This window comes from Oncorhynchus gorbuscha, linkage group LG02 (genome assembly GCF_021184085.1).
Source record: "Oncorhynchus gorbuscha isolate QuinsamMale2020 ecotype Even-year linkage group LG02, OgorEven_v1.0, whole genome shotgun sequence".
Classification (NCBI taxonomy): Eukaryota; Metazoa; Chordata; class Actinopteri; order Salmoniformes; family Salmonidae; genus Oncorhynchus; species Oncorhynchus gorbuscha.
In genome coordinates this window covers 26,390,703-26,417,527 of record NC_060174.1, presented here as the reverse complement: position 1 = coordinate 26,417,527, position 26,825 = coordinate 26,390,703, and the positions used below count along the sequence as shown (strand labels likewise).

The following is a 26,825-nucleotide window of genomic DNA, read 5'->3' as shown; positions in this document are numbered from 1 at the left end:
CATTTGAATAAGATCCACTTTTAATGAATATCTTTCCACAGACAAAAAAAAGTCACGCAATGCAAATTTTCCAAATAACGTTACGGACTTTAATTTTCTGAATGGTGATGGAAAAAGCTCTGTCACAGGAAAATATTGTCTCCAAAACTCTTCCCTCCAAAACATAAGGCATGTTACAAACCTTCCTGTTAGGTACATGAATTTGCTTTATGATTCACATATTCACATCTAGATTAAAAAACAAGACTTCATAATAATTATTGTCATAATTTTTTATGAAGTAACGATTAAAATGAGTAAACTATATTCAATACTTTGGTTTTGGTATACCTCTCAGGAGCCATCTGAGTTCAACCTCTGCCTTTTCCAGGTCAGTTCAGCTCATCCCTCATCCCTCTTCTGTCTAATTCCCTCTGCAAAGATCTCCTATAGAGGGACATGCAGATTCAGCCCCTCTGCTGACAGAGAACCTAACCTACTATACACACCTTCCTATCAGAGCCCCACTTCCACCACCTGCTCCCACAAATAAATTATCATCATTTTTATGCCATTGATGATATGCATATTCTATGCCTCTCCATGTTCCCCTATAATAAAAAATTATACCAAAACAAATCCACCCTGTCTGATAATTATTAATAATCATAATGTTTTATTGGTGGTCATTTGAATAACTCTGGAGGATAAGGATAGTGTAAAATGCTAGCATGGCAGGAATGATTTTGCCAGTCTGCTAGGTCCTCCGGGTCTGATTCTGCAGCTCAGTGACACTCGGTCTGTTCTGTTCTGTATGTAGAGGATAGACAGGAGTGATGGTCCGGGAGCCACAAGGGATTACTGTGACGGCGATTTGCATATCAAGAATTTGAAGCAGAGAAGAAAATATCAAACCCTCCAGCCAGCAAGGTCATTGAAAATATATATTTTCTATCTTCATCATTTATTTTGCATATCATGCAGCGGGACATATTCTAGATGAAAAGGCAGCTTTACCGTATCACACTATTCCTGCCTGACACTGGGTCCCAGCCACTGTCTTTTATTCTGCACCACCACACCCTCATCAAACCCCCCCCCCACACACACACACGCACGCACACACACCTCATCTTCACGATTCCTTTCAGAATGAAGACAATGGTCGGCAAAATATAGCAAGAATATCATTCATTAAAGAGATATTTGAGCTACACTCAGTTCCAAAAGGGTTCCGTCCTCATAGAATAACCCTTTTTGGTTCCAGAAAGAACCCTTTTGGGTTCCATGTAGAACCCCTTGGAACCCAAAATGGTACTAACTGCAACCAAGTTCTTCAAATGTTTCTCCTATGAGGACAGCCGAAGAACCCCAAGGTTCTAGAAAGCACTTTTTTAAATATTGCTTATAATCAAAGCATCTTTTTGATTTTCATGATTTTCACTATAAATAAATGCCACAAAGGCGATGTTTTGATAGATGACAGTGAACGTAAATAAGAAATTCAAAACACTTCTTGATAACTATTGTCTATACTCATATAAATCAGTTGGGTGAAAGTGTAGATTACAACCATACGATAACCACTTATCGTATGGTCATACCAGGATAAATAACACACTAATCACACTATATTTTACCAGGTAAGCTGACTGAGAACATATTCTCATTTACAGCAATGACCTGGGGAATAGTTACAAGGGAGAGGTGAGGGGATGAACGAGCCAATTGGAAGCTGGGGAATATTAGGTGACCATGATGGAATGGGGCCAGGCTGGGAATTTAGCCAGGACATCGGGGTTAACACCCCTACTCTTAAGATACAGTGCCTTGCGAAAGTATTCGCCCCCCTTGAACTTTGCGACCTTTTGCCACATTTCAGGCTTCAAACATAAAGATATAAAACTGTATTTTTTTGTGAAGAATCAACAAGTGGGACACAATCATGAAGTGGAACGACATTTATTGGATATTTCAAACTTTTTTAACAAATCAAAAACTGAAAAATTGGGCGTGCAAAATGATTCAGCCCCCTTAAGTTAATACTTTGTAGCGCCACCTTTTGCTGCGATTACAGCTGTAAGTCGCTTGGGGTATGTCTCTATCAGTTTTGCACATCGAGAGACTGAAATTGTTTCCCATTCCCCCTTGCAAAACAGCTCGAGCTCAGTGAGGTTGGATGGAGAGCATTTGTGAACAGCAGTTTTCAGTTCTTTCCACAGATTCTCGATTGGATTCAGGTCTGGACTTTGACTTGGCCATTCTAACACCTGGATATGTTTATTTTTTAACCATTCCATTGTAGATTTTGCTTTATGTTTTGGATCATTGTCTTGTTGGAAGACAAATCTCCGTCCCAGTCTCAGATCTTTTGCAGACTCCATCAGGTTCTCTTCCAGAATGGTCCTGTATTTGGCTCCATCCATCTTCCCATCAATTTTAACCATCTTCCCTGCCCCTGCTTAAGAAAAGCAGGCCCAAACCATGATGCTGCCACCACCATGTTTGACAGTGGGGATGGTGTGTTCAGGGTGATGAGCTGTGTTGCTTTTACGCCAAACATAAAATTTTGCATTGTTGCCAAAAAGTTCAATTTTGGTTTCATCTAACCAGAGCACCTTCTTCCACATGTTTGGTGTGTCTCCCAGGTGGCTTGTGGCAAACTTTAAACAACACTTTTTATGGATATCTTTAAGAAATGGCTTTCTTCTTGCCACGCTTCCATAAAGGCCAGATTTGAGTCTCCCACCTCAGCTGTAGATCTCTGCAGTTCATCCAGAGTGATCATGGGCCTCTTGGCTGCATCTCTGATCAGTCTTCTACTTGTATGAGCTGAAAGTTTAGAGGGACGGCCAGGTCTTGGTAGATTTGCAGTGGTCTGATACTCCTTCCATTTCAATATTATCGCTTGCACAGTGCTCCTTGGGATGATTAAAGCTTGGGAAATCTCTTTGTATCCAAATCTGGCTTTAAACTTCTTCACGACAGTATCTCGGACCTGCCTGGTGTGTTCCTTGTTCTTCATGATGCTCTCTGCGCTTTTAACGGACCTCTGAGACTATCACAGTGCAGGTGCATTCATACGGAGACTTTATTACACACAGGTGGATTGTATTTATCATCATTAGTCATTTAGGTCAACATTGGATCATTCAGAGATCCTCACTGAACTTCTGGTGAGAGTTTGCTGCACTGAAAGTAAAGGGGCTGAATAATTTTGCACGCCCTATTTTTCAGTTTTTGATTTGTTAAAAAAGTTTGAAATATCCAATAAATGTCGTTCCACTTCATGATTGTGTCCCACTTGTTGTTGATTCTTCAGAAAAAAATACAGTTTTATATCTTTATGTTTGAAGCCTGAAATGTGGCAAAAGTTCGCAAAGTTCAAGGGGGCCGAATACTTTCGCAAGGCACTGTAAGTTCCATGGGATCTTTAATGACCACAGAGTCAGGAAACCGGTTCAACGTCCCATCCGAAAGACGGCACCCTACACAGGGCAATGTCCCATCCGAAAGACGGCACCCTACACAGGGCAATGTCCCATCCGAAAGACGGCACCCAACACAGGGCAATGTCCCATCCGAAAGACGGCACCCTACACAGGGCAATGTCCCATCCGAAAGACGGCACCCTACACAGGGCAATGTCCCATCCGAAAGACGGCACCCTACACAGGGCAATGTCCCATCCGAAGGACGGCACCCTACACAGGGCAATGTCCCATCCGAAAGACGGCACCCTACACAGGGCAATGTCCCATCCGAAAGACGGCACCCTACACAGGCCAATGTCCCCAAACATATACTGGCTCCAGAAAAAAAGTTGGATACTGATTGAATTCTGGTGGGAATTGTCTAATTCTATTTTCAAATAACAGGAAACGAATGTGGTCGACAAACATAGGCATGAGAAGAATTGTCTTATTTTCAGCCAATACAATGAATCTTTCTTCTGTTAGTCTGAAATGTAGTGTCCGGGCAGTAGAAATGACACAATGCAATATAATATAAAGCAGCTAAATAGGTTTAAGAAAATATAAATACAATTTCTATAAAGAATTGCTGAAATAATGTGTAAACAGATACATTCTAATTCACACTCTAATTCTAATTCACACTAATTCTAATTCACATTCTAATTTTGGCCAGGATTGGAAATTACATGGAAAATATTTCTACACTGTAAATGTATGAAAAATATGAATGATTGTGTTCATCACTGACTCATTATGACAGAGAGAGAGAGAGATGAGAAGAGAGGGTCTGAAGACAGAATATATCAAATTTCCCACATGAGGCGTGGCTGCCATGACATAAACATCTAGAAAGTAGATCAATTGAGGGCAAGCACCAATCTCTGGCAGACATGAGCATGACAGTCTGCATTTGTGAGGAGGAAAATGGTTAAGTTGGACAGCTTGGGGGAGCAAGAGAGAGAGAGAGAGAGAGAGACGCAGAGAGGGAGGAAGAAAGAGCAAGTAAGGAGAGGAAGATGGGTGTGATGAAGCTTGGGATGTCTGTGGTGAGGACCTGACCAGACCCTGCTCTCTAGTCTAAACCACCTGAAATCCCCATACCCAGATGGACAGACAGGTGGACAGACAGACGGACAGACAGATGGACAGCCAGGGGACAAAAACAGATATCAGTCTGAACCAAAACAGAGATAAACTAAGTGACAGTAAGGAATGAGCGGAATGCTAAGACTCATAAAGAAGACGGAGATAAAAGCCTTTTCCATACAAGAAAATGTTCCTCTCCCAGAGGCTTGTGGGAAATAGCTGATAGAGCCTAAACGAATGTATGAACAAGACCACGTTCACCATGACTCCACTCCTAACATTCAGAAAAAAAGAGAGGGAGAGAAAAAAACAAGAGGGAATGAGTGCATGTCTGTGTTGGGGGGGGTTGTTAGTGGTGATGGAGAAACCAGTGGTGGGGGTGGATGGAAGAGAGAGGTTGGGTGGGGGGGGGGGTTCTTAACGATAAGAGAAAAATTCAGACCGGTCAAAGTTTCCCTTTTGCCAATCGTGCTCCTGATAAAGACAGCGCCTGCTCCAGTACTGATAGAAGGGCTATCTCTCACTCGCTCCCCCTCTCTCGCTCTCCCGGCAGTTAGTTTGTGAGGAAAAAGCCTATCACACTAACATCACTGTGCTGCCATCAACCAGCAACCACACAGCAATTAATATCGCTTCAATTACTGTTAAAGGGACAGGCTGGGACATGACGATAATGAAAACATCCTCAACTAGAAGAATTAAAACATGGACACACGCACACCGATGGGCACACACAAGCACACATGCACAGCTTGAAAAGAAATATGAAAGATAGATCCTGTGGATCCTTACATTATTGAACCCATTGTAGGCAACACAAGAGAAGAAAAATAAATAACAAAACAGCTATGATAAGAGAGAGGAAAAAAATAAAATTATGGCAATTGCTTGTTATCTTCTCTGGTCCATGTTTGTGCTCTAAGACATGTTTTTGTTACAAGTTGAATAAAATCCCATTGTCACGTTAATGGCTGCTTCTCCCAAACAACAGCCTGGACACAACACACCATCTACACAATAACACAGCAGCTTAAACACACTCACACGTACTTTACAAAACAGTAAAGTGTTGGGGGGTGTAACGGTACACGCATTCGTACTGAACCGTTCGGTACGGGGACCTCGCGTTTTGTCTGCACTGTGAGCCCGAATGAATACATAAAAAATAAACCAATAAAAAGCACTAGGCATATAGGCTATGCCTTCGCTGCGTTGCATGCCTCTTGAGTAAATCTGAGCAGACATTTTTTTCAGGCTCTTCCATTAAAACAACTAGAGCCTATGCGCACGCTGTAATCAAAATTCTCATCTTAATTGCCGCATTTCAAACTGTCCTTTTGTAAGGCGCATCCGGGAACTAGCTCTGTACGATGGAGAGTGGTGGGGTCGATAAACCTGGAGGAAGATTCTCCATCGTCATTTAAATCTTCAGTTTGGGAACATTTTGTCTTCCCAGTAGATTACAAAGGGGATGGACAGAGAGAGTATGTCGCCACTGCTCAACGAGAATAGCCTATACAGCTGCCAACACCTCAAACATGCTGACGAATTTACGCCGACATCACCCCAGTATTCCTACCTGCGGAGCAAGACAGAAACTCACAGAAACAACACAACTTCATCTCCCCTCTGCATTCAAGCAGCCCTTTGCAGCTGACTGGGCCAGAGAAATGACTAGAGCGATAGGTATGTTCATAGCCATGGATATGCACCCATTCTCAGTGGTTGAGAAGAATAGGGAGTTTCAGCACCTCATGAAAGTGCTCGACACACATTACAAACTTCCCCCTTACACCCATTTCAGCAAACAGCTAGTACCCGCTCTATATAAGCAAAGCTGAAGTTTTCAAAGAATTGGCACCCTGTGTTGTGCTTACTACAGATGGATGAACCTCCAGGGCTACAGAGCTACTTCACAGTGACAGCCCATCACATTACCCTGGAGTGGGAAATGACAAGTACCATGCTACAGACACGCCCCCTTTATGAGTCACAAGTGCTCATATTTTTCTCTTTGTAAGAAAACGTAGCATAGGCCTATACAATGTCTGAGCCATGTTTACATATTGATTTCACACGCATATTGCACTTTATTTTATTGTTGTCGTTGATGAGTAATCGTGTTTTCATTTAAGGCATTTCATCAGGTATTTTGACTCATGATCATATCTGGAATCAGGAATACCAATATTTTTCTCTATAAATGAAAATTAACTACAGTAACTGCTGGCATTTCATTTTCCCGCTGTATAGAAACCCAACCCAACCGTAACCCCAAAACAGCCATATGTACCGAACCACGGGTTGGTGAACCGTTACACCTCTAACCCTTAGTTAAGACGATATTATGACACAAAAACACATAACACATGCTCTAAACAACAAACAAGACAGAATAGTGAGCAAAACTAGACATGGATTCACAGTCTCAGACCAGTCGGACAGACAGACAAACTGACTCACCTGGACCTCTCCAATGTAGCCCGTCTTCCTCCTCTTCCATCTCCTCCCCCACTTCTTCCGTGTGAGTTGGACCTTTCTGTTCCTCATCCTCATCATCAGATGCACCAAGGCAGTCATGTGTCCTTGGCTCTGTTTAAAGAAGAGGTCATTAGAATAATGAGACATCCACACAAACAACAGGGTTGGTGTATAATATCATACTAGAGACATTATAAAAATAAAGACAATTCATAAGACGCTAGATGTCCATCCAGAGGCGACAGTATTTATACATCCTCCTCTTCATTTATTTCTTCTGTGTGTGTGTGTGTGTGTGTGTGTGTGTGTGTGTGTGTGTGTGTGTGTGTGTGTGTGTGTGTGTGTGTGTGTGTGTGTGTGTGTGTGTGTGTGTGTGTGTGTGTGTGTGTGTGTGTGTGTGTGTGTGTGTGTGTGTAATGTCACTTCAAAACAAGTGAGTGTGTGCGTGTGTACATTGCATCTACCCCATACAGACTTTCCTCGTCAGTAGTGGTTCCTGTCTGTTGATCAAAGCCCTCAGAATAAAGCCTCCATAGCTGTGTAACACAGTATGGAGATGGACCACAGAGAGAAAACCTCATTAGAGACCATGTCTAGTGATCTCTCCCTCTCTTTCTCTGTTTCTCTCTGTCTCATAAAGGCAAATCACCTTCAACAAAGACACAGACAGACACAATATACACTCTAATCACTGCCATCAATATCCCTGTCTGTCTTTGATGAAGGTGACTACTGAATCGCTCCCTCTGATCGAAGTGATCACTGTATGGAGAACTCAACCTCCTCTTTGACTTTGGTATCATACACTTTACTTCCAGAGTGTTCCTACCTGGCCAAATGGGTTGATTATTAGCCAACAGCTTAATCAGAGGGACTCTCCCTCCCGCCCCTGCCCCCTCCCCATCACCCCACCCCGATAACACCTCAGTCGTGTGCACAAAGGGCATGTTTACCATTGCATTCCCGCTCAGATAAACAGCGATAGCTCTCGATCGATACCAGCCATAAACGTCAGCCCACGTGACGCCGAGGTGCTGTTATTAATGTAACAGTTGGAGATTAGATCTGCATCGTCAAATAAATCAACCATCAACACCCACCACGTCCACCTCTCCATTCCACCCCATATACACACACACACTCACTCAGCCTTTCCCAGCACATCAGACCCCCCCCCCACACACACACACACACACACACTACCAATCCTCCCACCCTGCCTAAACAGTCCCGTTATTTTCAGCTATAAATCACATTGAATGGCACATTGATTTTATCCTGCAGCGCTCAGCTGGGGGAGAGGAGCTGGAACCACAGTTATTGCGTTTAATATTATCAATATTATCTCGCATATCATCTGAGTCGAGGAGGAGTCAACAGAGACTTTTCTGCCGCCCCCTCTCTCCCTCACTCTCTACCACTACCCCCCCCCCTTCTCTGCCCCCCACCCTTCCTCCTCTCCTCCACCCCCACCCAACCGAGACAGCCTCCATCAATCTGATAAGCAGAACTTCCCGTCACACCTGCAGGGCAAAGTCACCCAACAACCTGAACTTCTACACACAGATTCCTCTTTGTCCTCCCCAACTTCTTATTCATTCTGCATCTCCCTCCCTACTGCGTTGTTGTCTGCTCTGAACTCCACCAGTTCCCTTAGAGACAAAAACAGGGATGCTACTTGATCGCAAAGGCCCTAAGAAAAGAGAGAGATATTTGGAGCAGTAGTGTTGGCCTCTCTCACTCACCAGTTTTTGACTACCATATTTTGATAAGCCTAATGTCTCAGACAAGGGTTCTTGTTTCAGTTAGTTTCTGCATTCACCTGTAGACCATAGACCACATCAGACGCAGAGATTAAAGGAACATTGAAAGGAAGCAAAGTCACACCATGACAGAGAGAGATGGATTGAGCAGATGAGTGGTGTGTGTGTGTGTGTGTGTGTGTGTGTTCATTTTACTGTGTGAATTAATATATGTGTTTTCTGGCTAGAAGATGAACACAGAACGGGTCCTGTTACTGGTAGAATGTGTTTTTCTCTCAAAGTTATCAGGCGGTTATCGCCTCTGTTTCTCTCTCCCAGATGGTGGATAAGGGACCTTGCCTTTATTAGCCAGTGCTGGCCTGATAAAGACCTGGTATTGATCCCAGGTTGAAAGAGCAGGTTCGTCAAACACGGTTGATTTACAGAGAGATGATAATGGCAGCACTGGGCAACTGAGGAACCCCAGGGAGAGAGAGTTAAATCAACAAGGTGACGTGTCGCTTTTCTCCATTCAGTTGCGGGGAAGAAGACAAAGACGAGAGAAAAACAGAAACACACAAAATTATACACTATTTGCCTCTGAAATGTAATCAACATTTGATTTGTAATCAACAATCAACACAATCACATTTAATTCTCTCATCCTCACCTGCAGTATACAAGCTGAAGGTGACACACACACACATACACACAAATGGGTCATCTCTAATGTAGTCTTGATTAACACCTGACAGAATGTACATGGGTTTATCAAACCAAGCCAACGAACAGACGCGTATCACTCCAGCCCCAAATTTCACAAGAGCAGGATTTTTTTTAGATTGAAATAAGAAATACAGAAATCTTGAATAACTCAAAATAATATTTCTCCAAACTCCACTATCACAGGATAAGTGGAAAATCTGAGGAAAAGATGTGGGGCCAAGCAGTGATGCCAAGATCTGGTCAAAAGGAAACCTTGGTCGATGCTTTAGACATATGGACATGTGAAATGATATTTTTTAACATTAATTTATGGTGTGTACCTATTCTGTACAGTTTATGTTAACAATGAACAAGTAGTGAGATATTGAGATATGATGAATTTACGAGTTTAGTGGTTACATAGGACTGGCAGTTGATTTGAGAGAGTTTATAACTTATAACCCAGGAACCACAGAATGTATATTTTAACGTACAACTAATCAAGAAATTATAAATAGGGTGAATCATTGAAATCATCAATCCAAATATGAAATAATCCTTGAGTCAACATAACAATTAGGCCTCAGTCTTACCTACAGTAGTGAAGAAAGACAAGTATCAAATGAATTACTAGTACAAAATGACTGACAACGAGACTGAGACGATGCTATCAATCTCCAAGATCATGGTGCCATAACAGAAGTCTAACTGTTGTATTAACCAACTGACATGACGAGCTCACCACAGAAAGCTCCACAGAATGAAACAGGGCACTTTCCAAAAAGCATTGATGCCCTGGAGGAGAATGGAAAGCGGTATTTAAGAGGGGAACCAGGGAGCTGGCACTGGCACTAGAATTTGAGGGGCATATGTTTGGGAACACTGGCACAGAGCCATGACGTTCACAGCATCTGAGCTTACCAGCCTAGAGATCTGAGCTAAGATGACACCAGGCACTCCCTGAGTTCTGTTGCATGGTTAGGCCATCGTTGTAAATAAGAATGTGTTCTTAACTGACTAGCCTAGTTAAATAAAGGTAAATGCATTTTAAAAATTAAAATGAATTAGGGTATGGATTCCTTCACCTGATGTTATTGGGCTGTGGGTTAGTGGTTGATGCCTTCACATAAATGAGTAAAGATTTTCAAGAGAACAACTGTATGTTTCTCAGTGCTACCCCAGGCTGAGAGAGCGCATATTAATTGTACAGGGGGGTAAACATAGATGGGAGAGCTCACCTTCAATGTACAGGGGGGTATATGGTGGTGGACTGGAGCTGTCACATTCTGCTGAGTCCTCTGGGTCCGAGGCGCCACCCTCATCGCCTGATAGGCTGACGTCATCAGGTGTGTTGTCCTCGTCACCTTCCAGCTCCCCAGTAGAACCTTCCAGAAGAAACAAGAGGGAGCATTTAATTAAATTGAACATTTTTACTCATTTATGTGAAGGCATCAAACCACTATCCCACAGCATAATAACATCAGGTGAGGAAATCCATACCCTAATTCATTTTTAATTTTTAATTTAATCTTTATTTAACTAGGCTAGTCAGTTAAGAACAAATTCTTATTTACAATGATGGCCTACCCCAGCCAATGCTGGGCCAATTGTGCGCTGCCCTATGGGACTCCCAATCACGGCCGGATGTGATATAGCCTGGATTCAAACCAGGGACTGTAGTGATGCCTCTTGCACTGAGATGCAGTGCCTTAGACCACTGTGCCACTCGGGAGCCTGAAATTCATGACGATAGATTTATCAATTTGAATTGAATAAAATTACAATAGAATATTGTGCTGTCACTATCCAGTAGAGATTACTGAACAGAAAACTCTGAAGTTATTTCATTTTACATTTCATGTCCCTTGTAAAATTGGTCTCGTAGAATTAGGTGTGGCCCACGAAAAATTAAGGATATCGAATTCTGCGCAATAGATTGAATGCGTGGGGAAAATGTTGCCATTCCCTGAACACAACACTGATAATACATTTTATATTTTGTACATTAAAGGGGTTTTAATACTGTCATAAAAGGATTAACTCACATCACACCTGACATTGCATTTCTATAATCCCTGCTGACTACTCACGATTACACTGCTGGGCTATTTTAGACCGGTGAGGATAGCCTAAATTAACGCATGATAATAGAGATTTTGAATATTATGTTTTATAATAATTAAAATGAATTCATATGCATTATATTAATTGTCATTCAGACTAAATAAAACAAAGGATGAAAACACAAAACCTCAGACCCTGTCCCCTTCATCACGTTGCTGCTCTTCATTGTCTCGTTCCATTGGTACGGGTCGGGAAAATACATAGATAAACGTTCTCATTGTTATTTCTAATGGGTGCTGCTCTCTCCTTAGTGTTTGAGAAACACACAGAAAAGGTTCTCCATGAGACCCCTCTAATATTTAATAGTTCTCCATGAGACCCCTCTAATATTTAATAGTTCTCCATGAGACCCCTCTAATATTTAATAGTTCTCCATGAGACCCCTCTAATATTTACTAGTTCTCCATGAGACCCCTCTAATATTTACTAGTTCTCCATGAGACCCCTCTAATATTTAATAGTTCTCCATGAGACCCCACCAGTATTTCAAATCACATTGGATGAAACAACTCTCTGTAGACATAACTTCACAGCCTATTCCCATGAGAACACTGAGAGACAGATTATAAATTAATCCACAGACCTATTCCATAAAGAGGATTAGGAACTGTCAAGTCAGTGTAAATGGTTAACATTCTACTGATTACCATGGGAGAAAAAAACAAACAAATGCATACACAAGGCATAACAATTAAGTATTGGGGCACAACGCATCATTTTAAACAAGTACATTTTAGTCAAATTAATGCTGCATATTAAAATGGAATTTTACCCCATAGTTTGTAAATTAATTTCCATGAGGTTGTGATGAGCGAAGTGGGATTGTTCCAAGCTAAAGCCGTGACCGGGGGCGTATATATTTACACTCATAGAACAAAGAGCCCTATAATCTATACAAAGCACACAACAATACCCGTGAATAAAGAGTCTTGTAGAAAAAGGAAAAAGCTATTTTTCTAATTCTGTTAATTTCACTTCCAAGCAATTAAAACGAGGCGGAGATAATGCTTGGAAACAATTGCTGCCTGACAAAAGTGTTTCTGTCTTTGTAAATGAAACATCTTTAGGCTAATTTCACTGTAATGGTTCACTGTAATTTCAGATAAAATTAACAGTTAGATTTGAACCTTAAAAAAAAAATAGAGGAAAGGAAAAAGATCGATCTCGAACACAATATTTTTTGAATTATGTGGCTCGAGCTTTGGTTGATATAATTTTCAGTATCTGTGAGAACATTTTCATACAATTAATTTTCCTTTAATCATAATTGTACAAAGAGACTTCTCTGTATAAAATTCCAATTATATTTCGTGTTTAAAATGTAAGTTTGAATTATGATTTCTTTCCTCATTACTGTTCTGGTTTAATGAATCAATCGCCGCATCACTGCTTTCAGACATCAAATGGTGTGGAAAAAGTTTTAACTTTGGCCTCTTTTATCTACTAAGAAATATTATATTTTTCTCTCTTCAGGATAGTTGGAAGAAAGGATAGTACAGGCTACTTGATAAGCATTGTACCATCCAACTTTATTTGCACTTTTCAAAGTTATAACCACTAATTATAACTTTTAAAACTCGTTAAATAAATGGATATCAGAATTTGACTGAACAAATCAAAGAATGGGATAAATAAATTACTTTGCTAACCAATCTAATTACGTACATTACCTAACTGAAAAACAACCCAGGAATGTATCACACAGAGTTGTTCACAGAGTTGTTCACAGAGTTGTTCACAGAGTTGTTCACAGAGTTGTAGCTTAGTATGATTTGAGGAGCAAGTGTCCGGAATATCAATCCAAAAAGTATTGAACCACTGAATATCTACATGTGAGAGACAGGTAGTATGACCTGCACTGATGCCATAAGCCAGATTCTGAAATAAGTCTCAAGCCAGTCATATGTGTTCTTTCTCACAGAGACACACACAAATACTAGCCTGCATGCATCTGTGACACAGAAGTTGGTAATCTTAAGGACATGAGTGAAAAAGAGAGAGAGAAGGGGGAAGAACTCAGAGCAGCCTCTAACTCTATCTGCCACTCTAAGGCAGCACAGAACAAAGTGTTGAGCTGATGAAGGCAGAGGAGATACTGCTTTATTAACTCGCCGTCCACATCAAACCAGTGTGCTCAGCAGCGGTGATTAAACACAGAGACAACACATCAAACCTGCATGCTCAACAAGCCTGATTAAACAGCCGCCACCCCTTGCCAGCTCTTACATTAATAACCATCTTACAAAACAGTAAAACTAGAAGAGAAGCGCTACTTGTATCAGACAATCAGAGATTTGTGAGAAAGAAGAAAACCTTAAAGGAGGATATTTAGAGTAAGAGAGGCCCCTTTGGTATGTACTCTTGAGGAGGGAACTGGGCTACCTGACTGAGTCACATGCTGAAGAGGAGCCTCTTATTGATCAGATTAAAGGGAATAACGAACCAAACATTATGTAAACTTCTGTTCTATAATGTCTTCCCAGCTTGAACCCCTAGAGGGTTCAAAGCCCATTTCAATGATCATAATTCAGCTTTTGTTATACTGTGCAAAGAATTCAGTCCATGCGACCAGATTGATTTCTCTAATTTGATGTCTAGCAACAACAACAAAAAATTGTATATGATCCGAGGCAATGATGACTTCATTGATTTCTCAGAAAATGTTCAAAAATCTAGCAAAACATATCAATTTTTAAACACCTGTGAAATCCTGGTGACGTTATTGATCCCTCTGCAGATCTCCAAATCTCCTGCAATGATGGTTAAGTACTCTACTGACCGACAGATGACAGACCAGGGTGCAGTGAAGTGACGGGTGCCACGTGACTGATGTCACCACAGTCCCTGACATAGCCGATAAGCCTGAGGACTCTCACTGCCCTACCAGCTGATGAGTGGCAGGGACTCACTGTGGTCTGGCTGAAGACAGACAGGTGTAGAGAGTTAGAGCAATGGATAGGGGCCGGCACACCACTCGAACTGGGTTCAGAATGATCATACCACTCCTTGGCTCCCTCAACAGCCATCAGTGAAGACCCAGGCCCACATAGAGGCTGGAGAGAATCCACAGGCCAGTGGGCAGTCACACACTCTACAATGCTTGTACATGGGCATAAATGGGAAATAAGTATGGTTGGTACACTACCTACCTTTCTTTCATAAACACACGTTTTATGTAGAATGTTGGGGTTGTGGAACAGAAAATAAGTCATCCACATTTGAGTGGCTGAATCTCATGTCATAGAAGACATAGCTGCTAGACTAATAAAGTAAATATGAAAAGAACAAAAAGGCCCGCACACACTCAATATGCTAGTGGGCATAGTGGGTGTGAATACAATACAAAACATGGCTATACAAAAGCACCTTAAGGCATATTCAATCATCAGAGGTACATGTAGGTATCAAGGATTAAATATACAAATCGGGCCGAGTTGTAACCTAGACAACAGTAAGATAACATTACATTGAAAACTGTTAGAATATCCACCCACAAGACCATCACGCGCAGGACGTGTGGTGTCGTAGATACAATTACACATGACCTACTTCAAAACAACTTGATATTCTGGTATCCATGATTAGGGCACATAGCCATTATAGAAAATATATAAAAAGTGTACTGATATACAATATGACCAGACCTGGATGGCAAGACATATCACAACACAATATATTTATGTAAGAATTGGTCTGACGTTGTGACGAGCCTCATTTTATTCCCTCACTTTATAAATCAGTAGCATATCTGTGAGCAGTACTCTGTCACACAACTGTTAAATACAACCAGACTAAAAACAGCCAGACAGTGGTAAAATATATGCAGACAGATATGAGAGTTATAGCCTGCAACTAAATAGAAAAATATATCTGCATAAAACGTCTCAACACCATCAGTGAAATCATATGAATGAGCGATTACAATATTTATGATAATGAGTGTGATTATAATATGATGATAATGTGTGGTAATGATATTTATATGCACAGGGCATTGGAGCACTTCAAACAGGGCCCGCCTGATCCCGAATGTGGACGTGACAGCAGGACGTCAAACATCAAACAGTCAAATCCCCGGACAGAGCAATGAGGTACAGAAGCTTTGACAAACACTTCCCCCATTTTCCTTTACACCTCCCTAAACTAAATCTCTCTCCCACTTTCTCTTGTCCCTTTACTACATCCCTCTCTTCGTCCTATAATCATCATCCCTCTATTTATCCCCTTTTCACCCTGCCATCTCCCTTTTATAGTCTTGCTCTCCCTCTTTCTTCCTCTCCCTTCCTCCCTCTCTACCCCCCCCTTCCCTCTCGCTCTGAAAAAAAACGCTGTGACTGGGAGCGTCACTCTGTGCGGATAGCTGGGAGCCGTTCTCGGTTATCGGCTCCTGCAGACTCTCTCTGCTGGTCTGATCTGTCTCCTCTTCATTAAGCAAATACGCCGACGTGGAAATGAAAACATAATAGCTATTTGATTTCCAGCGAGATATTTTGCATATTGGTTCGGAGCTGATAGTGGAATTTCATCAAGTCTGGGGTTTTTTTCATGCTTTAAAAACTGAATTACTGAGCTGGGCGGCTTCAGCAGGATTTCTTTACATTGCTGGGAAGAGCAAAAAAAAAAGAGTCCCCAGGAAGACTACTTAAACGATTAAATATCCCCCATTCCCCTTTTGATAACACAGAAGAAATTTAAAGAATTCACAGTGCTTTAGGTTCACTATACAAATCAGAGATAGGACAGAGAAAATTAACTCCTTAATGAGCAGGAGCTGTCTCCCTGATAATGGTCCAGGGGAGATGACAGGGTGGGACACGATGAGAAGAATGAACCCACAGAAAGAGAAGGGGAAGAGGGAAGGAAAATAGGAAGTAGTCAATAACATGGAGGAGGGGGGGATCAGCTTCCCCCTGCCTGGAAATTGCTCTGTGGGCCATGAGAGGGCAGGTGTGATGGTAGATAGCGATAGCACCATAGTTACCCACTGCCCAGCATCGTCATAGTGATGGATGGTCCAGTGCAGGTGTATCCTTCATAGCCCCATGAGAGAAAAACTACCCTTGCAAGGGGAGATCAGCAAAACCTCTTCACACCAATCTATCAGATAACCCCACCTCTCAAGAGGATATTTCTGCTGGACAAAAATATATCTTCCTCTTGTTTTCCATGTTGGAACATGGTGTTTTTAGCCCTGATAGAGTCAAACTGTCTATGAACTTAACACAGACACTGATACACACTATACAGCATTACATTCACAATGGCATTCTGACTTTTTCATCGAGCAACACTACACACTAACACAGAATTTTCAGCAAGATTCTTTGAGTCGTGTGACACTTTATGGGCAGCGGGGGGGGAAGCAAGTTGTTTAAGACACTCATTATACCAACTACCCCCTTATACCTTGAGATATATTCCCCCACATCAATGGCATCAAACTGGCATTGTGTGCACCAAGGCACAATGACAAAATATCCTGTGATGGCAAGGAAATTACATAAGATTTGATCACCTATGTTTGGGTGTAGAATACAGATCATTATCAGAGGATTTGCATTTGTCAATCAACTTCACACGGCTTCAATTCAACAGGTTCCTGGTATGTAACATATTCAAGAACATAGCAACATCTAGCTTTGTGACCTAGGAATGACCTGGTGCCATCTCAACTAGAGGTCGACCGATTAATCGGAATGGCCGATTCATTAGGGCCGATTTCAAGTTTTCATAACAATCGGAAATCTGTGTTTTTGGGCGCCAATTTTTTTTTTTACACCTTTATTTAATCTTTATTTAACTAGTCAAGTCAGTTAAGAACACATTCTTATTTTCAAAGACGGCCTAGGAACGGTGGGTTAACTGCCTTGTTCAGGGGCAGAATGACAGATTTTCACCTTGTCAGCTCGGGGGACCCAATCATGCTAGTACAAAGCAATAACGACGTCTCTCTCGTTGCACTCATGGTGCGTCAAGCATTGCGCTGTTTATGACTTCGAGCCTATCAACTCCCGAGATGAGGCTTGTGTAACCGAAGAGAAATGGCTAGCTAGTTAGCGCGCGCTAATTGCCGTTGTGTTGATGGTTCGAGCCCAGGGAGGAGCGAGGAGAGGGACGGAAGCTACACTGTTACACTGGCAATACTAAAGTGCCTATAAGAACATCCAATAGTCAAAGGTTAATGAAATACAAATGGTATAGAGGGAAATAGTCCTATAATTCCTATAATAACTACAACCTAAAATGTCTTACCTGGGAATATTGAAGACTCGTGTTAAAAGGAACCACCAGCTTTCATATGTTCTCATGTTCTGAGCAAGGAGCTGAAACATTAGCTTTCTTACATGGCACATATTTTACATGGAACATATTGCACTTTTACTTTCTTCTCCAACACTTTGTTTTTGCATTATTTAAACCAAATTGAACATGTTTCATTATTTACTTGAGGCGAAATTGATTTTATTGATGTATTATATTAAGTTAAAATAAGTGTTCATTCAGTATTGTTATAATTGTCATTATTACAAATAAATAAATACAAATGTATGGTCCTCCAATAATATGGTCCTCCAATAATCGGTATCGGTATTGAAAAATCATAATCGGTCGACCTCTAATCTCAACCATACAGGGTTTTCATTTCTTTGACTGTCCTTGTTTATCTACTTATAATAACAATAACTGTTCAAACATTAACAGTCATCAAAACAGCAACATCTAACAGTAATGTTCAACAGGTTTAAATGTGGATTAGAAATGACATTGTATTATCACAATGAGGTTTTTATATTGCCAGTGCAGCATATGCTCCTTCTCTAGGACATGTTGAAAAATGTCCCTTCCCTTCCTAGACACACATCACAACGGTTCCTACTTGGCACCTCATCAAACACTCTCCTGGTGAAAGATGGACATTATTATCAAGACCATGATCAAATCAAATTAAATGTATTTGTCACATGCGCCGAATACAACACTGTGAAATGCTTACATACGAGCCCTTTCCCAACAATGTTGGGACTCTCTGAGGTCATTAAAGATTCCATGGCACTTATCGTAAGAGTAGGGGTGTTAACCCCAGTGTCCTGGCTAAATTCTCAATCTGGACCTCAAACCATCATGGTCATCTAATAATCCCCAGTTTACAATTGGCTCATTCATCCCCCTCCTCTCCCCTGTAACTATTCCCCAGGTCGTTGCTGCAAAAGATAACGTGTTCTCAGTCAACTTACCTGGTAAAATAAAGGATAAATAAATGTAGAGTTAAAAAGTCGTAAAAATGTGCCAATTAAAAAGGAAATAGTAACACAATCAAAAAACAATAACGAGGCTTTATACAAGGAACACCGGTACCAAGTCAATGTGCAGGGGTACAAGATAGTTGAGGCAATATGTACATGTAGGTAGGGGTAAAAGTGACTGGGCAATCAGTATAGATAATAAACAGAGTAGCAGCAGCGTATGTGAAGAGTGTGTGTGTGTGTGTGTGTGTGTGTGTGTGTGTGTGTGTGTGTGTGTGTGTGTGTGTGTGTGTGTGTGTGTGTGTGTGTGTGTGTGTGTGTGTGTGTGTGTGTGTGTGTGTGTGTGTGTGTGTGTGTGTGTGTGTGTGTGTGTGTGTGTGTGTGTGTGTGTGTGTGTGTGTGTGTGTGTGTGTGATACTATCCCATAAAGGTTATATGCGCAGGACCCTATACGTCTGAGCCTATGAGCCTATTGTTCACTCATTATCAGATGTACATTGTGTCAGAATGTGTGTGTTGTCAAAAGGAGACATCCTCAATGTACAATATGTGCGCCTATTTTCTTGTGTTTAAAATGTAATTGCATTTTAAGAGACGGTTTAGCGTCATTTTGTCTGTATGTGGGGGGGGGGGCTATTTTGGATACCCATCTCTCCCAATAATACATAGACACACACACACACAAACGGAGACATAAAAACAACCACCATTAACAGCATTGACAATAATTTCACCTAACGAGGAAAAAAGGCAGCTGCAACTGTGTGCCAGTCTATCTCCTCTTCATGGTCGTATTTGCTCTTGGGCGGAGAGTACAGCCGGAGCAGAGCACACGACGGGAGAACCAGGGGGAGTTGAGTTGCCAGGCGGCTAGAGCCGAGACCCTGGACTATTGAAGCCAGGCAGGCAGACAAGAGCCAGGCGATAGGCACCCTGATAAAAGATAGAAAATAGCAACAAATCTTAACTTTTCAACCGTCCCAAGATCCATGGGGAGGTGGGTTGAATCAACTACATATTGCATCGCTCCCTATCCATCTCTTCCCCCCTGACAAACTCACACACACATCCCTCCAATTCAAATTTTTCACAATTGAGTGTGTGTATACAGAAACTGGATAGTGGGACCTTATGCAATAACATTCTCTGTATGCAAATCAAATCATATACAATGTTATTGGTCGCATACACATGTTTAACAGATGTTATTGCGGGTATAGTGAAATGCTTGTGTTCCTAGCTCCAACAGTGCAGTGGTATTTAACAATACACAACAATACACACAAATCTAAAAAAGTAAAGGAATGGAATTAAGAAATATAGAAATTACAGAAATACTAGGACGAGCACTTAAACAACAAAATGTAACTCCAAGTCAATCACACTTCTGTGAAATCAAACTGTCAACTTAGGAAGCAACACTGATTGACAATAAATTTCACATGCTGTTGTGCAAATGGAATAGACAACAGGTGGAAATTATAGGCAATTAGCAAGACACCAACAATAAAGGAGTGGTTCTGCAGGTGGTGACCACAGACCACTTCTCAGTTCCTATGATTCCTGGCTGATGTTTTGGTCACTTTTGAATGCTGGCGGTGCTTTCACTCTAGTGGTAGCATGAGACGGAGTCTACAACCCACACAAGTGGCTCAGGTAGTGCAGCTCATCCAGGATGGCACATCAATGCGAGTTGTGGCAAGAAGGTTTGCTGTGTCTGTCAGCGGAGTGTCCAGAGCATGGAAGCGCTACCAAGAGACAGGCCAGTACAAAAGGAGACGTCATTTGGCTGGAGTGTGTCAGCAGTTCCTGCAAGAGGAGTGTAGTGTAGTTTTCCACTTTAATTTTGAGTGTGACTCCAAATCTAGACCTCCATGGGTTGATAAATTTGACTTTCCATTGATAATTGTTGTGTGATTTTGTTGTCAGCACATTCAACAATGTAAAGAAAAAAAGTATTTAATAAGATTATTTCATTCATTCAGATCTAGGATGTGTTATTTTAGTGTTCACTTTATTTTTTTGAGCAGTGTATATACACAGTACCAGTCAAAAGTTTTAGAACACCTACTCATTCAAGGGTTTTGCTTTATTTTTTACTATTTTCTACATTGTAGAATAATAGTGAAGCAATAACACATATGGAATCATGTAGTAACCCAAAAAAGTGTTAAACAAATCAAAATATATTTGAGATTCTTCAACCAGCTTCATGAGGTTGTCACCTGTAATGCATTTCAATTAATTTGTGGAATTTCTTTCCTTCTTAATGCATTTGAGCCAATCAGTTGTGTTGTGACAAGGTAGGGGAGGTATACGAAAGATATCCCTATTTAATAAATCCATATTATGGAAAGAACAGCTCAAATAAGCAAAGAGAAATGATAGTGCATCACTACTTTAAGAAATGAAGGTCAGTCAACGCAGAACGTTTCAAGAACTTTGAAAGTTTCTTCAAGTGCAGTCGCAAAAACCAACAAGCAATGAGGACCGCCACGGGAAAGGAAGACCCAGAGTTACCTCTGATGCAGAGGATAAGTTCATTAGAGTTACCAGCCTTAGAAACTGCATCCCAAATAAATGCAACAGACACATCTCAACATCAACTGTTCAGACAAAACTGCATGAATCAGGAATTGCTGCAAAGAAACCACTACTAAAGGACACCAATAATAAGAAGAGACTTGCTTGAGCCATAAAACACAAGCAATGTGCATTAGACAGGTGGAAATCTGTCCTTTGAGATTTTTGGTCAAAATCACTGTGTCTTTGTGAGATGCAGAGTAGGTGAACAGATGATCTCCGCATGTTTGGTTCCCACAGTGAAGCATGGAGGAGGAGGTGTGATGGTGCTTTGCTGGTGACACTGTCTGTGATTTGTTTAGAATTCAAGGCAAACTTAACCAGCATGGCTACTACAACATTCTGCAGTGATACACCATCTCATCTAGTTTGCGCTTCGTGGGACTATCATTTGTTTTTCAACAGGACAATGTCCCAACACACCTCCAGGCTGTGTAAGGGCTATTTGACCAAGAAGGAGAGTGATGATGTGCTGCATCAGATGTCCTGGCCTCCACAATCACCCGACCTCGACCCAATTGAGATGGTTTTGGATGAGTTGGACCGCAGACTGTAGGAAAAGCAGCCAACAAGTGCTCAGCATATGTGGGAACTCCTTCAAGACTGTTGGAAAAGCATTCCAGGTGAAGCTTGTTGAGAAACTGCAAAGGCAAAGGGTGGCTGAAGAATCTCAAATATAAAATATATTTAGATTTGTTCAACACATAAAGAATTACTACATGACTCCATATGTGTTATTTCATAGTTTCGATGTCTTCAGTATTCTACAATGTAGAAAACAGTCAAAATAAAGAAAAACCCTTGAATGAGTAGGTGTGTCCAATAGATATGTGATGGGATATATAGACATTATGGACATAAATCTAATGTGAGTTTCCAACATACACACCTACAGTACAATAGGTTTGAGAAAATGGTTCAACTTGTTAGTGAGGTAGGTAGTGATTCTGGGGTCTATAGCGTCTAGCTGAGGATCTGTATGTTGAAGCCAAGATAACAGCTTGCTGAGCTGTGAGCAAAGAGATGTGTATATTAGAATCAGAATGGGCATTATTATTGGCATAACTTGGGGGTTGTATAGGGGTCCCTATCCTCTCACTCACACACAAGGTCAGTGGATCTCAAGTTTGACTGTTATTTTCCAAAACCGAAACCACATTACAACAATCTTACACTAGGCTGGAAGGATAAATATCATGACATTGTTGCATATTATTTATCAGACTCTCACATGATATACAGGAAGTGTCCTTGAGCACTGATGAGAATTTTTACACACATTTTCATAGAATTTTGTGTCAAGTGGTTGTAAAGGGAATTTATTCACAAAGGGATGTACGATTTTAGGACCAAATTCCTAACTTGGATCCTAAAATGGCCTTTTACACTAATTACACACATGCTTAAGTGAATCTACACAGGTCTGAGTGGTTCATATCCTAACTTTTAGCTTGGTGCCAGTCTTTCTCTGTGAGACTTACAGTGCAACACCACTACAAGCATGGAACTTTTGACTGATTAGGAATTTTTCTTCTTCTTTTGTTTATTTAGTAAATATTTTATTAACTCTATTTCTTGAACTGAATTGTTGGTTAAGGGCTTTTAAGTAAGCATTTCACAGTAAGGTCTACACCTGTTGCATTCAGCGCAGTGCATATGACAAATACAATTTAATTTGATTTGATTAGGAGGTGCAAACAATGAAATACATCAGAGTGAGTCAAGTAGGGTTGAGAATGCCACTATAATATTTTAAATAAACACAAATGGCACAGTCTGGAATGATTTAGTCATTAATGGTGCAAAATTATTCTATTGGATATTGTGATATTTGGAGTAGCATATCGTAGAAGAAGTCTCCCCAAATATGGCCCAATCCTAGAGTCAAGTTAGAATCATCCCCTAAGCATGTGATAAAAGGATTTGATAAAAGGAGGATGATTACAATCCCTTCACTGCTCTCCTCCTTGATCTTAAGACTGAATGAAGATGGGAGGAGGAGTGATTATGATGGTATGCAGAGAGGAAAAGAGAGGAGAGAAGCCTCAACCCCTCCCCCCTTTTCTCTTCCAACACCAAGGCTCTCAGAACGCTGACAGAAACCAGCAGGAGATCCAGGCACCTACTCCTCCTCCTGAGTCTCTCTCTCCTCCTCTCTCTTTGTCTGAAGTGCTGCGGCCTTCGGTCGGGCCGTCTTATCCGAGCGTTGACCCTGAGGCCTCGGCTTAACTCTCCAACCAGAGGGCCCTACAACCACCGCCACTGCTCTGATAGACAAACACTTCTACAGATGTTTCTGCTAGCGCAAGAGACTAAACACATCCCCGATTCAGAGAAAACAGACAACACAGCCCAGATCTGGATCACCAAAACAAGTAAAAATGCAGTGGCTGCTGTGAAGCTAGAGCGAAAGTGACCCCCAGTGAACGTGGTGGGGGATAGGGTTTAGACTAGACTGATACAGCCCTGATAGGAGATGATTAGAGGCCTCGACTCATGGCCTAGCTGCTTATACCCACTAAACACTTTACCCAAGCCATTGGATCACTGTGATCTATCTATACTTGGATATCCAAATGGTTCGGGCTTGTATCTACAGTGCTTGTGTAGTTAACACCATTTTAAATGTAGTATACTCAATGTACTTGCTTAAAAACCACCATAGTACCACAGCATAGTGTTGCTGAGAAATCCCCTTACTTTATAACCCACTCCATATGTAGAAGTCATAACTCTGTATTTCTGAGATGTCTGTTATATATCTTTTATTTTATTTTTTTTAACCTTTATTTAACTAGGCAAGTCAGTTAAGTACAATTTCTCATTTACAATGATGGTCTACCCAGGCCAAATCCCAACCCTCCCAATCACAGCCTGGAATCGAACCAGGGTCTGTAGTGACACCCCTAGCACTGAGATGCAGTGCCTTAGACCGCTGCGCCACTTAGGAGCCCCGAGTGTTAATCCACAACACTCATTTATGGCTCTCCTGTAATTGTTATGACTTAATTGTGCATCCTAAAAGGACATAAAGCATTGGACACAGTGGCAACTACTGCTAGCTACACAACTGAAGAAAACCCTGGAAATAGTGGTGCTGCATATAACCAGGATATACAGTAACACTAGTATTCACACCCCTAAATCAAACTGTAACTTGATCCTAGGACCATGTCAGTATATATCTGACTAACAACAATTTCCGATTTAGAGATCAACAAAAAAGAAATTGAAAGGGCAACAAAAAGAAGGTAAGAGAGAGAGGGGGAAATGGAAAGAGAGAGTAAAAGAATGGGAGCAGAGGGGCAGATGGCAGTTGAAATGTTATCTATCAATTCTGTCACATGGCTTAAAATAAAATGAAAATCAACTGAGATCCTGTAAGTGTGAGTGTGATAACTCTGTGGAGCATGTAGAGGAGATGTAGAGGAGATAGCATGGGGTTAGCTTGTTAAATACAACCCACTGCATGGCTGGCATCAGCAAAGAAAGGGGGTCTTTTCAAGAGGCAGGGCATCACTGTAGCTCTCACTGCTCTGATAACATCCATGTTAAGAGAGGGAAGGGGGAGAGGGAATGCAGCCCAGAGAAGATGGACTCACATCTATGCATCTTCCCTCGTTGTGAAAGGAAGTATCAGCACCCCTCAAACGCAAAAAGTCACAACGGGATTTCTGATGGAGAAAATGTGTTCTTCTCAGATGATGGGAAGATAGGGGGGAGTACAGCCAAATGTCAAAGATGATAAATGGAAGAGTGCAGAGAAACACAAGCATTCATACAGAGTACACACACACACGCAACCAGAAACACATGACATTTGAATATATTTTATATGATTTACTAAATAACCTCAATGTAGAAACTAGCTGTATAATAGGCTCATGTTAATTACACAAATGTTTCTTACGTACAGATGTGGTTATTAATACAATATACAATAAAGCTAAATACTACACATTTAAAAATAACAAGGCGGGTTATTATTAGCTTACAGCTGAAACAAAAATACTATGAGTGTTTTATTTTCTCTTAGCTATATAAATTCCTCTCTAATATAGCAATATGATTGGTGACCTTTCAGAAAGCTAGGTTTCATCATTAATTATGGGCACATGACCCCCTCTATTGTTGCAATTAGTCATAAATATACTTATACATTTTAATAGGATAGACATCACCCTTAGCTGAGAGCATAACCTAGAAAAAGGCATGTTTCATCAGTCACGGGCTGAGCTGAGTACCTCAGCTCATTAAACAGGGCTTTTTCATTAGTTTGGAGTATTAGTTAGCGCTGATAAAGTCTGGTTCTGTCTTGTCTGGTCTGCCGTGGTGTGCAGTGCCAGGGCGAGGTGTGTCTGTCTGGATGACTGTAGATCATTTTAATATCAGGCCGGTGTGGATTGCTGATAGTGTTTTAAGGCAGGGCCCAGTGGACTGAATACTGGTAGTACCTATCTGTAATTAGTAACCATTCTCTATCACTGATAAGATAAACTCACCCTGACCTTTTCCATTTGGTCGCCATGACAACGGGCCCTCTAACCCCCCATATTATTTTAGTGATTAAACAGCAAATAAATGGGAGATGTGAGAAACTGATACGGATGATTAATAATACTGTGTGTGTGTGTGTGTGTGTGTGTGTGTGTGTGTGTGTGTGTGTGTGTGTGTGTGTGTGTGTGTGTGTGTGTGTGTGTGTGTGTGTGTGTGTGTGTGTGTGTGTGTGTGTGTGTGTGTGTGTGTGTGTGTGTGTGTGTGTGTGTGTGTGTGTGTGGAGGAGGGGCTGTCAGTGTCACAGAGTCATATGAATAGACTTGGCTTGTCTTTTTGTGGTGAATAATGGAAATTTAAGATGAACTGAACGGGAAATAAAAGCACGGGGATGAGAGCGATAGATGTCTCCTTTTTGAGAAGCGCTCTCAGAGGAAAGGGAATATTAACGTTCCCTCCCCCTTCCTTCTCCCAGCCAAGCCCATTGCTCACCACTCTCCAGGTTCATCACTGTAAGTGTTATCTTTTGATTAATAATACATGCTGGATTCCAGTATTACACTCACTTAAACAGTGTGGTTTTAGAGTGGGGAAAAACACCTTAACCTGAGAAGCTGCGGGAAATTCAGAATATGAAACTTTACCCTGGTGAAGCTCGCTTATAAATGTATACATTTATACTACTATCATACTGCTATAACCAAGTTACAGCCCCAAGAGTTTTGACATGTAGAGTCAGCACATACCTAAACCTATACCTTCCTGTATGTGCAATATTGTAGAGAATAGTTTAATCTAATGGGACTGAGGGGTAAAAGTAACCCAAAGATGTCAAGACCTTACTGTACAAACCATGACCCAAGCCCATCCACGTTCTAGCCAGCACGGTCAACTCAAACCATGACCCAAGC

General features: G+C 41.2%; 1 protein-coding gene across 2 annotated transcripts in view; it reads right to left on the bottom strand.

Moving 5' to 3' along the window:
• The window catches only part of LOC124000130 (zinc finger protein ZFPM1-like), a 106,603-nt gene that overhangs the window by 44,458 nt on the left and 35,320 nt on the right, over positions 1–26,825 (bottom strand). For both annotated transcript variants that reach the window (XM_046306298.1, XM_046306307.1), the window contains exons 2-3: positions 10,708–10,854; positions 7,005–7,133 (exon numbers count right to left, since the gene is read on the bottom strand). In XM_046306298.1, coding sequence (XP_046162254.1) covers positions 7,005–7,133; positions 10,708–10,854 — 276 coding nt within the window. The remainder of the gene's footprint in view (positions 1–7,004; positions 7,134–10,707; positions 10,855–26,825) is intronic.